The following is a 12,602-nucleotide window of genomic DNA, read 5'->3' as shown; positions in this document are numbered from 1 at the left end:
ATAGATAGATAGATGATAGGTAGGTAGGTAGGTTAGGTAGGTAGGTAGATAGATAGATAGATAGATAGATAGATAGATAGATAGATAGATAGATGATAGATAGATGATAGATAGATAGACGATACCGATAGATAGATGATAGATTGATAGATGATAGATAGATGATAGATAGACGATAGGTAGATAGGTATATAGATAGATGATTGGTTGATAGATAGATGATAGATAGATGATAGGTAGGTAGGTAGATAGATAGATAGATGCTAGATAGATAGATAGATAGATAGATAGATAGATAGATAGATAGATAGATAGATAGATAGATAGATAGATAGATTTGGATGGATGGATAGATAGATATAATAGGTGGATGGATGGATGAGTAGATAGATAGATTTGGAATGGATGGATGGATGGGTAGGTAGATGGATGGATGAATGGATGGATAGCTAGACATATAATAGGTAGATGGATAGATGAATGGATGGATAGATAGATAATAGGTAGATGGATAGATGAATGGATTGATAGATAGACAGAGATAGATAGATAGAGATATTTATCAGCACAAATATAACAAATAGATAGATAGATAGATAGATAGATAGATAGATGATAGATAGATAGATAGATAGATAGATAGATAGATGATAGATAGATAGATAGATAGATAGATAGATAGATAGATAGATACGATAGATAGATACGATAGATAGGTTGGTAGACAGGTAGATAGATAGATTTGGATGGATGGATAGATTTGGATGGATGGATAGATAGACAGATAATAGGTAGATGGATAGATGAATGGATGAATGAATGGATAGATAGAGATAATAGGTAGATGGATATATGGATGGATGAATAACAGATAGATCACAGAGAGAGAGAGAGTAAACAGACAGACAGATAGATACATAGACAGACAACTGATGATAGATTACAGACTGTATTACTATTATTCTTCTCTTCCTTCCTAGTACCGGTCTCGTCCCACTTATGACTATAACCTTGTTGCATGTATCTTTACAATTTAGTTTTGTTTCCTAGTATGATTTGATTGCTAATTAGTAACCTTGACTATCACTAAGTGGTGTATCTTTTTATTCTTGATAAATGTATTTCTATTCTCCTTATGTACCCTGAGAGCATCTGCACCAAAGACAAATTCCTTCTGTGTCCAATCACACTAGGCCAACAAAGAATTCTATTCTATCGGGCTATTTTATTTTTTTAGATCTTGAAAGTTTGGTAAGCCACTTTTAAACACTTTATTAAGAAAAGAGGAAGACGATTCTTTCCTGTCCTCCAAAACCTTTGGAGTGGAAGCATATGTGCTTGAAATAAATAAAACAATGGCAGAAAGGAGGTTGAGATTAAAATGCATTCTTACTGAAAATAATAATGGCCATATGTTATAAATATGTTATTGAAAATAATAATGGCCATATGTTATAAATATGTTATTGAAAATAATAATGGCCATATGTTATAAACCAATTGAAATTGGAAATCTGTTGCAGTACAAGCCTAATTTATTTTATTTCTATTTCATTAATTTATTTTTCTTATAACACAGAATTGTTTTTCAAGTAATTTGAACAATACGATTAGGCACTAGAATTCAATCGGCGCTCCTCATCGAAACAAAAAAATAAACACCCGCGCTATTACACCATACAACACGGTACCGACCTAGACCTTTCTGCCGTGCGCATGCTCACAAAGTCTGCGCATGCTCACATTGTCTCTTCCCGCTTCAGCAACTCCATCTTCCTGATGTAAACGACACTCGCCCGACCCGCCCCCCTCCCCAATCCGGAAGGCAAGCGGAGACAAAAACACACATTTCACGCATGCGCACCCTTCTCCCCTCGCTCCGCCGCCGCCGCCCGGCCGATGAGATCACAAGGTGAGAGGGGGCGGAACTTACCCTTGTCACGTGCCAAAAGAACGGCTCCTCGCCCTCCGGGCGGCCACTGCGCAGGCGCAGGCCGGAGCCCGAAGAGGAAGGAGGGAAGGAGGGAGGAGGGGTGGGCGGAAACCAACCTTCTCCCGGAAGTGTGTGGTTTCTAGGGGGGGGCAGGAAGCGGACCCGGGTGAGAACAGGTGCGGCGCGGGTTCTTCGTCCCGGTCGGCGGGCGAGGAAAAAAAACAAAAAACCGGCCATGTCGGCCTCCGACGCGAACCCCTTCGCGGATCCCGTGGAGGTCAATCCCTTCCAGGTAAGCCGGGTCTCCACCCGCCCACCCCCCCCCCCACTTTGGGGGCGAGTGGGGAGTGGGGTAGGCCTCACTTTAATTGTGGGCGGGGGAGGGGGAAGGCAAATATACTTCATGGGAGGGGGCAACGACTCCCCCACAACGGGGCTTGGTAAGGCAATGCCCCACCTGGTACTCCCCGCCCCTTTAAATAGGCTAGGACTACAACTCCCATCGTTTCCAACCGCCCCTGGGCTGGGAATTCTGGGTGGGAGGCAGAGTGGGGGTGGGTGGGTGGGTTCCAGCGGGATTCGTGGGTCTTGGTCGGAATGGGGAGGGGTTGTTTTGGGCCAGCTGGCACCCCCACCCAATTTTGTGGCTCCTTTTTTCAGCTTCTTTCGTTCCCTTTTGGATTTCCCTTCCTTAAAAGGTGGGAGAAGTCATGGTAGGAGAATAGCGGCCGAGCAAAGGTCAGCTGGGTTTCAGGCTGGAGTTTTTGAGCCTTGGCTTCCCCGGTTCTGCCCAGGAAATCGCTGATCTCCCAAGCTGCCCATCCACCCACCCACAGGGGCTAAAGTAGAGGCGAAACATGATTTATGGTGTTGTAAAGCCACTCAGGGAAAAGGGGCGCGGTGGCTTAGTGGCTAAGATGTTGAGCTTGTCGATCAGAAAGGTCGGCAGTTTGGAGGTTCGAATCCCTAGTGCCATGTAACTGAGTGAGCTCCCATGACTTCTCCCAACTTCTGCCAACCTAGCAGTTCAAAAGCACATAAAAATGCAAGTAGAAAAATAGGAACCACCTTTGGTGGGAAGGGAACAGTATCATTCCGTGCGCCTTCGGTGTTGAGTCATGCCGGCCACATGACCACGGAGATGTCTTCGGACAGCGCTGGCTCTTCGGCTTTGAAAGGGACATGAGCACCGCCCCCTAGAGTCAGGAACGACTAGCACATCTGTGCGAGGGGAACCTTTATCTTTACTTTATCTAAAGCCACTCAGGGTTGTTCAATAGTCAGATGGGCGGCTTCTGCATTTCATAAATAAATACAAGGAAATAAATAACTTTTTCCCCTCCCCCTTTCAAAAAAAGAAGATAAAATATGCTGATTTTTATTGAATCTGATTTCTAGGGAAAGTGTGAAAGTCTGTTTCATTAACCCAGGGAGGGGACTGCTGAATTGGCCACTTTTAAGACTTGTGGAACTTCGATTCCCAGAATTCCTCAGCCAACATAACTGGTTAAAGAATTCTGGAAATTATTGAAGTCTAGGTGGCCAAGTTTGGCAAGATTTCTCCAAAGAAGTAGCCATGTCTGTCTCATACAACCAAAACAGCATTTATGGGTATTGTGGTATTTAAGAGCCAGGAGGAAAGCTTTTTCTTCTGTAGTCCCCACCCTGTGAAACATTTTCCCCCAAGGTGAGGCTGGTCCCAACCCCGTTAACTTTCCAGAATGTCCTGAAACATTTGTCAACAGATTTGGGAATCCCGTGATAGTGAGGAGCCAGTTAGACAATTGTGTGTGTTGATTCTCCATTACACACTGTTTGCTATCTGTCTTTTTTTTTCTCTTTAAAGTGTGGTTTAAATGTTTTTTACATATGTGTTTTTGTGTATTTTATTATGTATGCTGCCCAGACTCTCTATATGAAATACAAATGTAACATATAAATAAATTTGCAGGAAACTCAATTTACGTAAGAAATGTGTTGGTCCCCAACATTCCTTGCGGTTTCAGCTAATGTAGACAGTTCCCTGCTATCTAGCTCTGATTCCTATCTCTTAGCTGGGTGAATGCTTAACACTGGCCCTAAGAATAAAAATATAATTGCTTCTGTTCACATTAATATGCTGGAGCAAATAAGCCATTTTGTGCTTTAACGTGATAGCTTGTTTCCTGCATTACTGAAAGCCACAAGGGTTAAAACCAATGGGGGCGTTGAAGTGGAAGCCTTAAGGGGGCTTAATTTGCACTGCCTGTCTTGAATTTCTTGACAAACGACAAAGAGGAGGAAAAAAAAGATAAAATGTAAACACGATTGCGCTAGGTAGGTTAGTCAGATTTGTTCCAAGTTGCCCAATTTTTCAGCATTGAAATGCTGTTTCCTCTTATATAGATAATATGACAACACAAAAATGATACTTGTTTTTTTTGGAGGTGGATGCTAAACATGGATTGCAGAGGAAGCCTCTGATCTGCAGTTTGAGGTTCCCCGATTGGAATAAATAACTGTTTGGCAAGCTACGTATGGATAGAGCCACCGTTATGTGATTTCTCACGATTTTTCTTGAAATATCACCTCTGTTTTGGGATTGTGCGGCTGAACCTCAGCAAGCTTTTGCTGCTGTTTGTTCCACTTTGCGAAGATGTTTCCTGCCCTATTTTTCAAAGTGTTTCCTTTGCCTTTTTTAAGGCCCTGCTTGTGACCTTTTAAACGCAAGGAATATACAGGGTTTGCTAAATATGACTAGTCGCTGAAACTTGGCTGCATAAGGAGTGTTATTGTTCATCATCTGGCACAGATTTCATCTGCTCTTTTATTTGATTTTTACAGCTTTTCAGAATACATTTCCTGTCGCTTTCCTCCTAATTCTGCTGAAAAGCAGGGACTCGACTTAAAAGTCTTTGAAGTTTGTTGTTCCAAGTCCCTAATGTTGGAAGAGAACCTATGCCAGATACTGTTTTCTAAAAGTTTTTAATCCTTCGTTGTAAATTTATTTAGACCTAAGAGGAATAGGAATTTCCCGTTCAAGACCAGTTTCTCAGACTTTCTCCCCCCCTAGGTTAGCTTAATTTATGGATTTGGGATCAGGGTAAAATAAAATTGCTCCCATTTTGGAACCATGAAGAAAGCGGGGCGCGAACGTCAGGTTTATGATGATCTGGGTGCGGTAGTGTGATTGTCTCTGGGCATCTGGGCAGCTGTTTGAAGTAGGCCAGCTCAAGAAATGGACACAGTGGCAATGCCAGGAATGCTAATTTATTGTTGTAGGATCCTATAGACCAGTGTTTTTCAACCTTTTTTGTGCAAAGGCACACTTTTTTCATGAAAAAAATCACGAGGCACACCACCATTAGAAAATGTTAAAAAAATTTAACTCTGTGCCTATATTGACTATATATAAAGTAATTTTCCCACGGCACACCTTACACTATCTCACGGCACACTAGTGCGCCACGGCACAGTGGTTGAAAAACACTGCTATAGACGGATAGATTTTCCCCCCTCACCAGAGGGAGCCCCCTCGTGGAGTACGATGAGGCTGTTGCCATGGCAACTCCATTGCGCTGTACAGTAGAAACCACTTTACGGCAGTACAGTAGAAGCCATTTTACAGCAGTACGGTAGAAGTCATTTTAAGGCACAATAGGCTGTATCTTAACAGAACACACCCTGAAGGGCGTTTGGAGTGTCTTACCCCCAGAGTGTTTCTTTCCAGGGAGTAAGTCATCTGTGTACCAAGTTTGGTTGAAATTGCTCAAGGCGTTCCAGAGTTATGCTGGGACACACACACAAACACACACACACACAGCCATTTATATATAGATAGATAGATAGAATAGATAGCTAGATTAGATAGCATAGGGTGGTTCCTACTTCCACTTAATGCTGTCTTGGAAAGTTATTCCAACCTTGGAAGGAAGAACTTTAGTTTTATTTTTTTAGGAGGGGAAAAAGATTCTTTTCTTCGAACGTCACTTTCAAAGAGTCGTTTTTTATCCTGTGGAATTTCTTTGTAACACTTTCCTTAGTCCATTAACTTCTCTTCCTCGTGACAAGACGCGACGATTGTTAACTGAGGCACTCAAGCCGACTTGTCCTTTTTTTACCGAGGGCCCTGACAATTTTTTTACGAATATAACTAATGTTATCTCCGCAGATATTTTTTTTTTCACGTTTGCCTCATGTAGCATTTGGAAAACACTGAACCTTTTCTTCCACATTACAGGCGGAGAGGAAGATAAAACTTTTGTAACTTTCAATGCTCGGGATCTTTTGGTTATGGGTTTTTGTTTTAAAAAATAATAATAAATATGAATTTAAGACATTGGGAAACCTTGTATCGAATGAGATAGACTTTGGCGCTGAATTTTAGCATTGGAAACTTTAGTGATTCTTTGAGAAACACGGATCTGCTTGAATTCCTTTTGATAGATTAATCTTTTCATGTTGTTTTGTTTCTGAGATTAGCCTGTAGGGTTTTAGCTATGGCTTGGTCCAGTTGTTGTTACTAGTTGCGAAGTTGTGTCCAACTCGTCGCGACCCCATGGACAACATTCCTCCAGGCCTTCCTCTCCTCTACTATCCTTCGGAGTCCATTTGAGCTCACGCCTACTGCTTCGGTGACTCCATCCAGCCACCTCCTTCTCTGTCGTCCCTTTCTTCTTTTGCCCTCCATCGTTCCCAGCCTGAGGCTCTTCTCTAGCGAGTCCTTCCTTCTCATCAGGTGGCCAAAGTCTTTGAGTTTCCTCTTCAAGATCTGGCCTTCTAAAGAGCAGTCAGGGTTGATCTCCTCTAGGACTGACCGGTTGGATCGCCTTGCAGTCCAAGGGACTCACAGGAGTCTTCTCCAGCACCAGAGTCCAAAGGCCTCCATTCTTTGGTGCTCAGCCTTCCTTATGGTCCAACTTTCACAGCCGTCCATTACAACTGGAAAAACTGTAGCCTTGATCCAGTTATTCCTGCATAATTCATAACTCATGGCACCTGTTTTTACAAAAAAAAAAAAACAACAGAATAGTCTCTTCTTAAAACCCTTTAGTGATGGAGCGCCTAAAACTTCTGGAGGCAATCTGTTCCGCTAGTTAATTGTTCTCGCTGTCAGGAAATTTCTCCATAGTTCTACGTTGGTGTTCTCCTTACTTAATTTTTCCATCCGTTGCTTCTTGTCCTGCCCTCAGATGCTTTGGATGGGCAAGAAAGGAAAGCAATATTTAATATGTCCTTATAATGAGCTTTCCTAATATGACATGAGCATAATTCTTAAGTGTACAAGGAAGTGAAGTCCTAAGAAATACAACGGAGCACTGCCTTCGTAATAACCCTAGGTAAGATTGTGCCAATCCAATTTTCACATGCAATGAATGGCTAAAGGAAGTGGGTTTGCTTAGCCCGAGAAAGAGAAGGCCTAGATGGGACGTCCAATACTTGAAGGACTGTGTGGCAGGGAAGAGAAATTGATTAATTCTCTGTAGGGCCTGAGGGCGAGGCAAGAAGCAAGGGCAGGAAGCTGGTCAGAGGGAGATCAGAAATGTGACCTTTCCTGACAGAGCAATAAATCAGTGGAATAGCTTGACTCCTAGGGTTAAGGGCGTGCCGTCGCTGAAGGCCTGCAAGAAAAAATTGGACAGTCATTTGTCCTGGATGGTATAAGGCAGTGGTCCCCAACCCCCGGTCCGCGGACCGGTGCCGGGCCGTGGAGTACCTGGCACCGGGCCGCGCAGCGGCCGGGGGCCATGATCGCTGCAGCGGCCGGGGGCTGCCACCAAAGGACCTTCCCGGAGTTGCTTTTCTGAGCAACGGGGAGACAGAAGGGACAAAGTACCGTCCGTTTTGCCCATGCCACGAGGGCAGCAGGAAGACTAGGACAGGGATCTCCTCTTGGCTCCAGCCAGGGAGAGAAGCAGCAGAGAAAGGTAAACCAGCATTTTATATTTTATTTGCTTTATTTGCTTTGCGCCCGAGTGGGGCGGGGAAAACACCTCGCCAGAGGCTGCTGGAGAACTCTTTCCAAAGAGAGGGTCTGGGAACTGGGCGGGCGAGATTGGAGCGGGGAGCCAGGGAGCGCACTTGCTCCCCTTTCCCATGGCCTGCCTTTCTCCACGGAGCCTGTGGATGCGGCTGCTGGCTGTGCAGGTAGCCTGGAGGGAACCCCCGAAGCTCCTGGCATGGCCCTAGCATTGGAGATCCACGTTTCCAAAGCGTAGCATTATTTCACTCCTCTCCTGTTTTTTGTGGGGGGAGCTACGAGAAGCGGGTGGTGGCACTTGGGGAATATTTGTGTCCCCGGGAGATCTGCTCTTCCCCGCCCCTTACCTCCGAAGGGGAGGCCAGGCGTGGGAGAGAGTGCTAATGATAATGACCGATTCCCTCCTGTTTCTGTGGGTTTGGGGGGGTGGGGAGAGAAGGTAGTTGCAGAGCCTGGACTGAAGTTAGGAGGCTGACTCGCTACAATAAGCAGTGACCATTATTTGGAGGAAGAAAAAGCATAGCAGTGCGACGGAGATTCACTCTTTCAGAACCTGCATCATCTTTTTTTCAAATTAAAAAAAAAAGTCTTTTAAACATTCTTATTCCTAAAGGCAAAAAGCCCCATGAGGCTTGCTGGAGAACGGAGCGGAGGTGACGTACGAGGGGGAGGCTGGGCGCCATGGTGGGGGAAGCTGTTGCTGAAATAATTTGATCTGTCAGGAACTCGGAGGGGGGGGGGAGGTCAGTGGGAAGCCAGCCGTAGCTCTGAAGTTGCTTTCCTTTCTACTGAATCCCCGGTCTTCACTCCCTCCCTCTTGCAGCACGCCCCGATGTGAAAAACGCCGAGATCGGCACACTTGGGGCTGCTGCTGCTGTGATGTCCAGGGAGGCTCCGCTGGTCTAGAACCCATCCACGGGGGGAGGGATCGTCTTCCCGAATGGGCTGGTAAGGGGATAGAAAAGGTTTTTCTCCAGTTCCAGGTTTCAGCTTCTTGGCTCCATTATCTCATTATCTCTTTCCAGCTTCTTTTGTTGAGCCTCTAATTAAGGCTCATTTTTATGCCTTAATAAAGATCACCTGGTTAAAAAGAAAGAAGAGGCTCCACTGGTCCGGAGCCCATCTGCAGGTTGGGAAGGAGGGAGAGACAGACAGAAAAACAGACAGACAGAGACAGAGAGAGATGCACACACAGAGTGAGTGAGTGAGTGAGTGAGTGAGTGAGTGAGTGAGTGAGTGAGTGAGAAACAGATAGACACACACACATACATATACACACAGAGTGACAGAGAGAGGAAGGGAGGGGAGAGGGATAGAGTGATAGAGAGGGAGGGAGAGACACACACACAGAGTGTGTGATTAAGTGAGTGAGTGAGAGATAGACACACACACACACATACACACAGAGTGACAGAGAGACAGGAAGGGAGGGGAGAGAGAGAGAGAGAGAGAGCTTTCAATTTGTAGGGATGTAACCTGGCTGTTTTTGCCTGCTCTCAAAATGAGCAGGGTTGAACCTGGCTAATAATTGGAGGGGAACCCACCTGGGAATCTCAGTACTGTATATTTAATAGTAAAATATTAAAAATTGTCCAAAAGCAACAATGACAATTTTCATACTACTGCTAAGAAAATTAGGACACATCAATAAAATTATAGGAGCTGAGTTTAACTCAAGAGAAACTTTTCTAAAGGTAGACAGTTATATAACAATTCCACAATTCTGAAAGAACAAGCTTGTTCTATATGAAATTTAATGCTACAGTAGAATGAAGTAACACTGAAGGTAAGTGCAGGTAGTCCTCAATGCACGACCACAATTGAGCCCAAAATGTATGTTGTTAAGTGAGAAATTGATTGAGTTTTGCCCCATTTTACAATTTTTCTTGCCACATTTGTTAAGTGAAACAATTTTTTTAAATCAAACATCCCCCCCCCCCCCGTCAATGGTGTCCCTTACCTAAAAGTCCACTGGGTAATTTTGGTCATTTGCTCTCAGATGAACCAATCTCACTGTTGTTGCAGGAAAAAATGGCACAATATTTATTTATTAGACTTATATATGCTGCTTTGGGCTTCTGATATTTGCTGCAGCGCAAAGGCTCCTGGGCCGTGCGCAAAAGCTCCTGGGCCGTGCGCAAAGGCTCCAGGGAAGAGAGGGAACAACGCCCCCCCACCCCTGCGCGCGCTCAGCGGGCCACGGTAAAATTATCAAAGGCTGACTGGTCCGCGGCGATAAAAAGGTTGGGGACCACTGGTATAAGGAATCTTCCCTTGGGCAAGGGGTTGGACTAGAAGACCGCTGAGGTCCCTTCCAAATCTGTTATTCTACTCTGCTCTACTCTACTGTATTCCTTATTCTGTTCCTTATTCTGTTTATTCTACTCTACTCTATTTTACTCTACCCTGTTTCCTATTCTATTCTATTCAATCCAATCTATTCTATTCTATTCTACTTTATTCCCTATTCTGTTCAATCCAATCTATTCTATTCTACTCTATTCCCTATTCTACTCTATTCAATCCAATCTATTCTACTCTACTCCCTATTCTATTCTTTTCTACCATACCAAGAAAATCAGCAATTAGCTACCCATCTGGAAAGGCCCTTTGCATGTGAATGTTGGACTAGAACAGTGTTTTTCAACCTTTTTTGTGCAAAGGCACACTTTTTTCATGAAAAAAATCATGAGGCACACCACCATTAGAAAATGTTAAAAAAATTTAACTCTGTGCCTATATTGACTATATATAAAGTAATTCTCCCACGGCACACCTTACACTATGTCACGGCACACTAGTGTGCTGCGGCACAGTGGTTGAAAAACACTGGACTAGAAGACCTCCCAGTTCCCTTCCAGCCTTCGAAAGCTGCTGCTTAAGCCGACACCCAGCCTCCATGTGATTATAGCCAACTCATTTCTGTGCTCCCAAAGGCCTCTTGACCCTGGGCCAAAGAGATGCCTTCCATTGGCACACTCCCCAGTGACTGATGCAGCCTTTTCTCCGAATGGTTCCTCTTTTTTTTTCTTTTCCTTTGGCAACGCCAATCCGCTGATTGGCAGAAGATATCCCTATCCTCAGGAAGCAAGGCCATTTGGGCTGACCCAGCTATCACAACCGTGTCTGGCAGAGCCCATCTAGTCTCAAAACAAAATGTCTCGAATTAGCTGGCTTCACATGACGGCATGTTGATGGATGTGTTGCCACCACCTTATATCTTCCCGTGTGCTTTTCCCCCCTAACTTTTGAAATTCTGAAGTTCTTAAGTCCTCAAGAGCTGCTTGGGGAGAGTTTCTCCCATTTTTAGAAGGCAACTTGATATATATCCCTCGCACATCTGTGCTAGCTGTTCCCAGCTCTAGGGGGCGGTGCTCATCTCTGTTTCAAAGCCGAAGAGCCAAGCGCTGTCCGAAGACATTCTCCGTGGTCATGTGGCCGGCATGACTAAACACCGAATGCGCACGGAACACTGTTATCTTCCCACCAAAGGTGGTTCCTATTTTTCTACTTGCATTTTTTACGTGCTTCCGAACTGCAAGGTTGGCAGAAGCTGGGACAAGTCACGGGAGCTCGCCCCGTTAGGCAGAGCTAGGGATTCGAACTGCCACCGCGTCCCTGTATATCTTTCTAAGATGAAACATCTTGTATCCTTGTTTGCCAAAGGTGTTGGCAGCTGGACTCTTTTAAGTTTTGCTTTGGTGAACTGGGTGTGGCAATGTGGAACAGAGTTCATTTACTCTGCCACTGTGCATAGGTTTTGTAATACATAACGGAATAATTCCCAAGCCTTGTAGGGAAAGTGTCTAATGCAGACAATGCGGCTAGATAACTGTCTAAATCAGGAGTGTCCAACTTTGGCAACTTTCAGATTTGTGGACTTCAACTCCCAGAATTCCCCGGCCAACATGGAATTCTGGGAGTTGAAGTGCACAAGACTTACAAATTGCCAAGGTTGTATACCCGTGATCTTCTAGAGTTTAGGGAGGGTGTTGCAGAGACCTTTACAACATGGTTGTGGAAGTCTCCCTCCCTCTCTTTCTCTCCCTCTCTCTGTCTTTCTCTCTCTTAATCTTTCTCTCCATCCCCCCTCTCTCAATCGCCGTCTCTCTGTGTCTTTCAATATTTCTCTCTCTCTCTTTCTCTCTCTCTCTCTCTCTCTCCCTCACTCACTCTGTCTTTCTCTCTTTCAATCTTTCTCTCCATCCCCTCTCTCAATCTCTGTCTGTGTCTTTCAATATTTCTCTCTCCTCTCTCTCTCTCTCCCTCCCTCCCTCTCTCTTCCTCTTCCTCTCTCTCTTCCTCTCTCTCCCCCCCTCTCTTTCTCTCCCTCTCTCTGTCTTTCAATCTTTCTCTCCATCCCCTCTCTCAATCTCCGTCTGTGTCTTTCAATATTTCTCTCTCTCTTCTTTCTCTCTCTCCCCCTCCCTCTCTCTTCCTTTTCCTCTCTCTCTCTCTCTTCCTCTCTCTCTCTCTCCCCCTCACTCTTTCTCTCCCTCTCTCTGTCTTTCTCTCTTTCAATCTTTCTCTCCATCCCCTCTCTCAATCTCCGTCTGTGTCTTTCAATATTTCTCTCTCTTCTCTCTCTCTCACCCTCCCTCTCTCTTCCTTTTCCTTTCTCTCTTCCTCTCTCTCCCCCTCTCTCTTTCTCTCCCTCTCTCTGTCTTTCAATATTTCTCTCCATCCCCTCTCTCAATCTCCGTCTGTGTC

The 12,602-nt window shown here is 44.7% G+C and overlaps 1 protein-coding gene across 1 annotated transcript in view; it reads left to right on the top strand.

Annotated features, from left to right (window-relative positions):
* Positions 1 to 2,052: 2,052 nt before the first annotated feature.
* SCAMP2 (secretory carrier membrane protein 2) overlaps positions 2,053 to 12,602 on the top strand; it is a 30,388-nt gene continuing 19,838 nt past the window's right edge. Inside the window, 1 exon segment of the mRNA XM_032233416.1 lies at positions 2,053 to 2,225. Within this exon segment, the coding sequence (XP_032089307.1) occupies positions 2,169 to 2,225 (57 nt within the window). The 5' untranslated portion in view covers positions 2,053 to 2,168.

The sequence above is a fragment of the Thamnophis elegans genome, chromosome 16 (assembly GCF_009769535.1).
Source record: "Thamnophis elegans isolate rThaEle1 chromosome 16, rThaEle1.pri, whole genome shotgun sequence".
NCBI classification, from domain to species: domain Eukaryota; kingdom Metazoa; phylum Chordata; class Lepidosauria; order Squamata; family Colubridae; genus Thamnophis; species Thamnophis elegans.
This window is presented reverse-complemented; position numbering and strand designations above follow the sequence as displayed.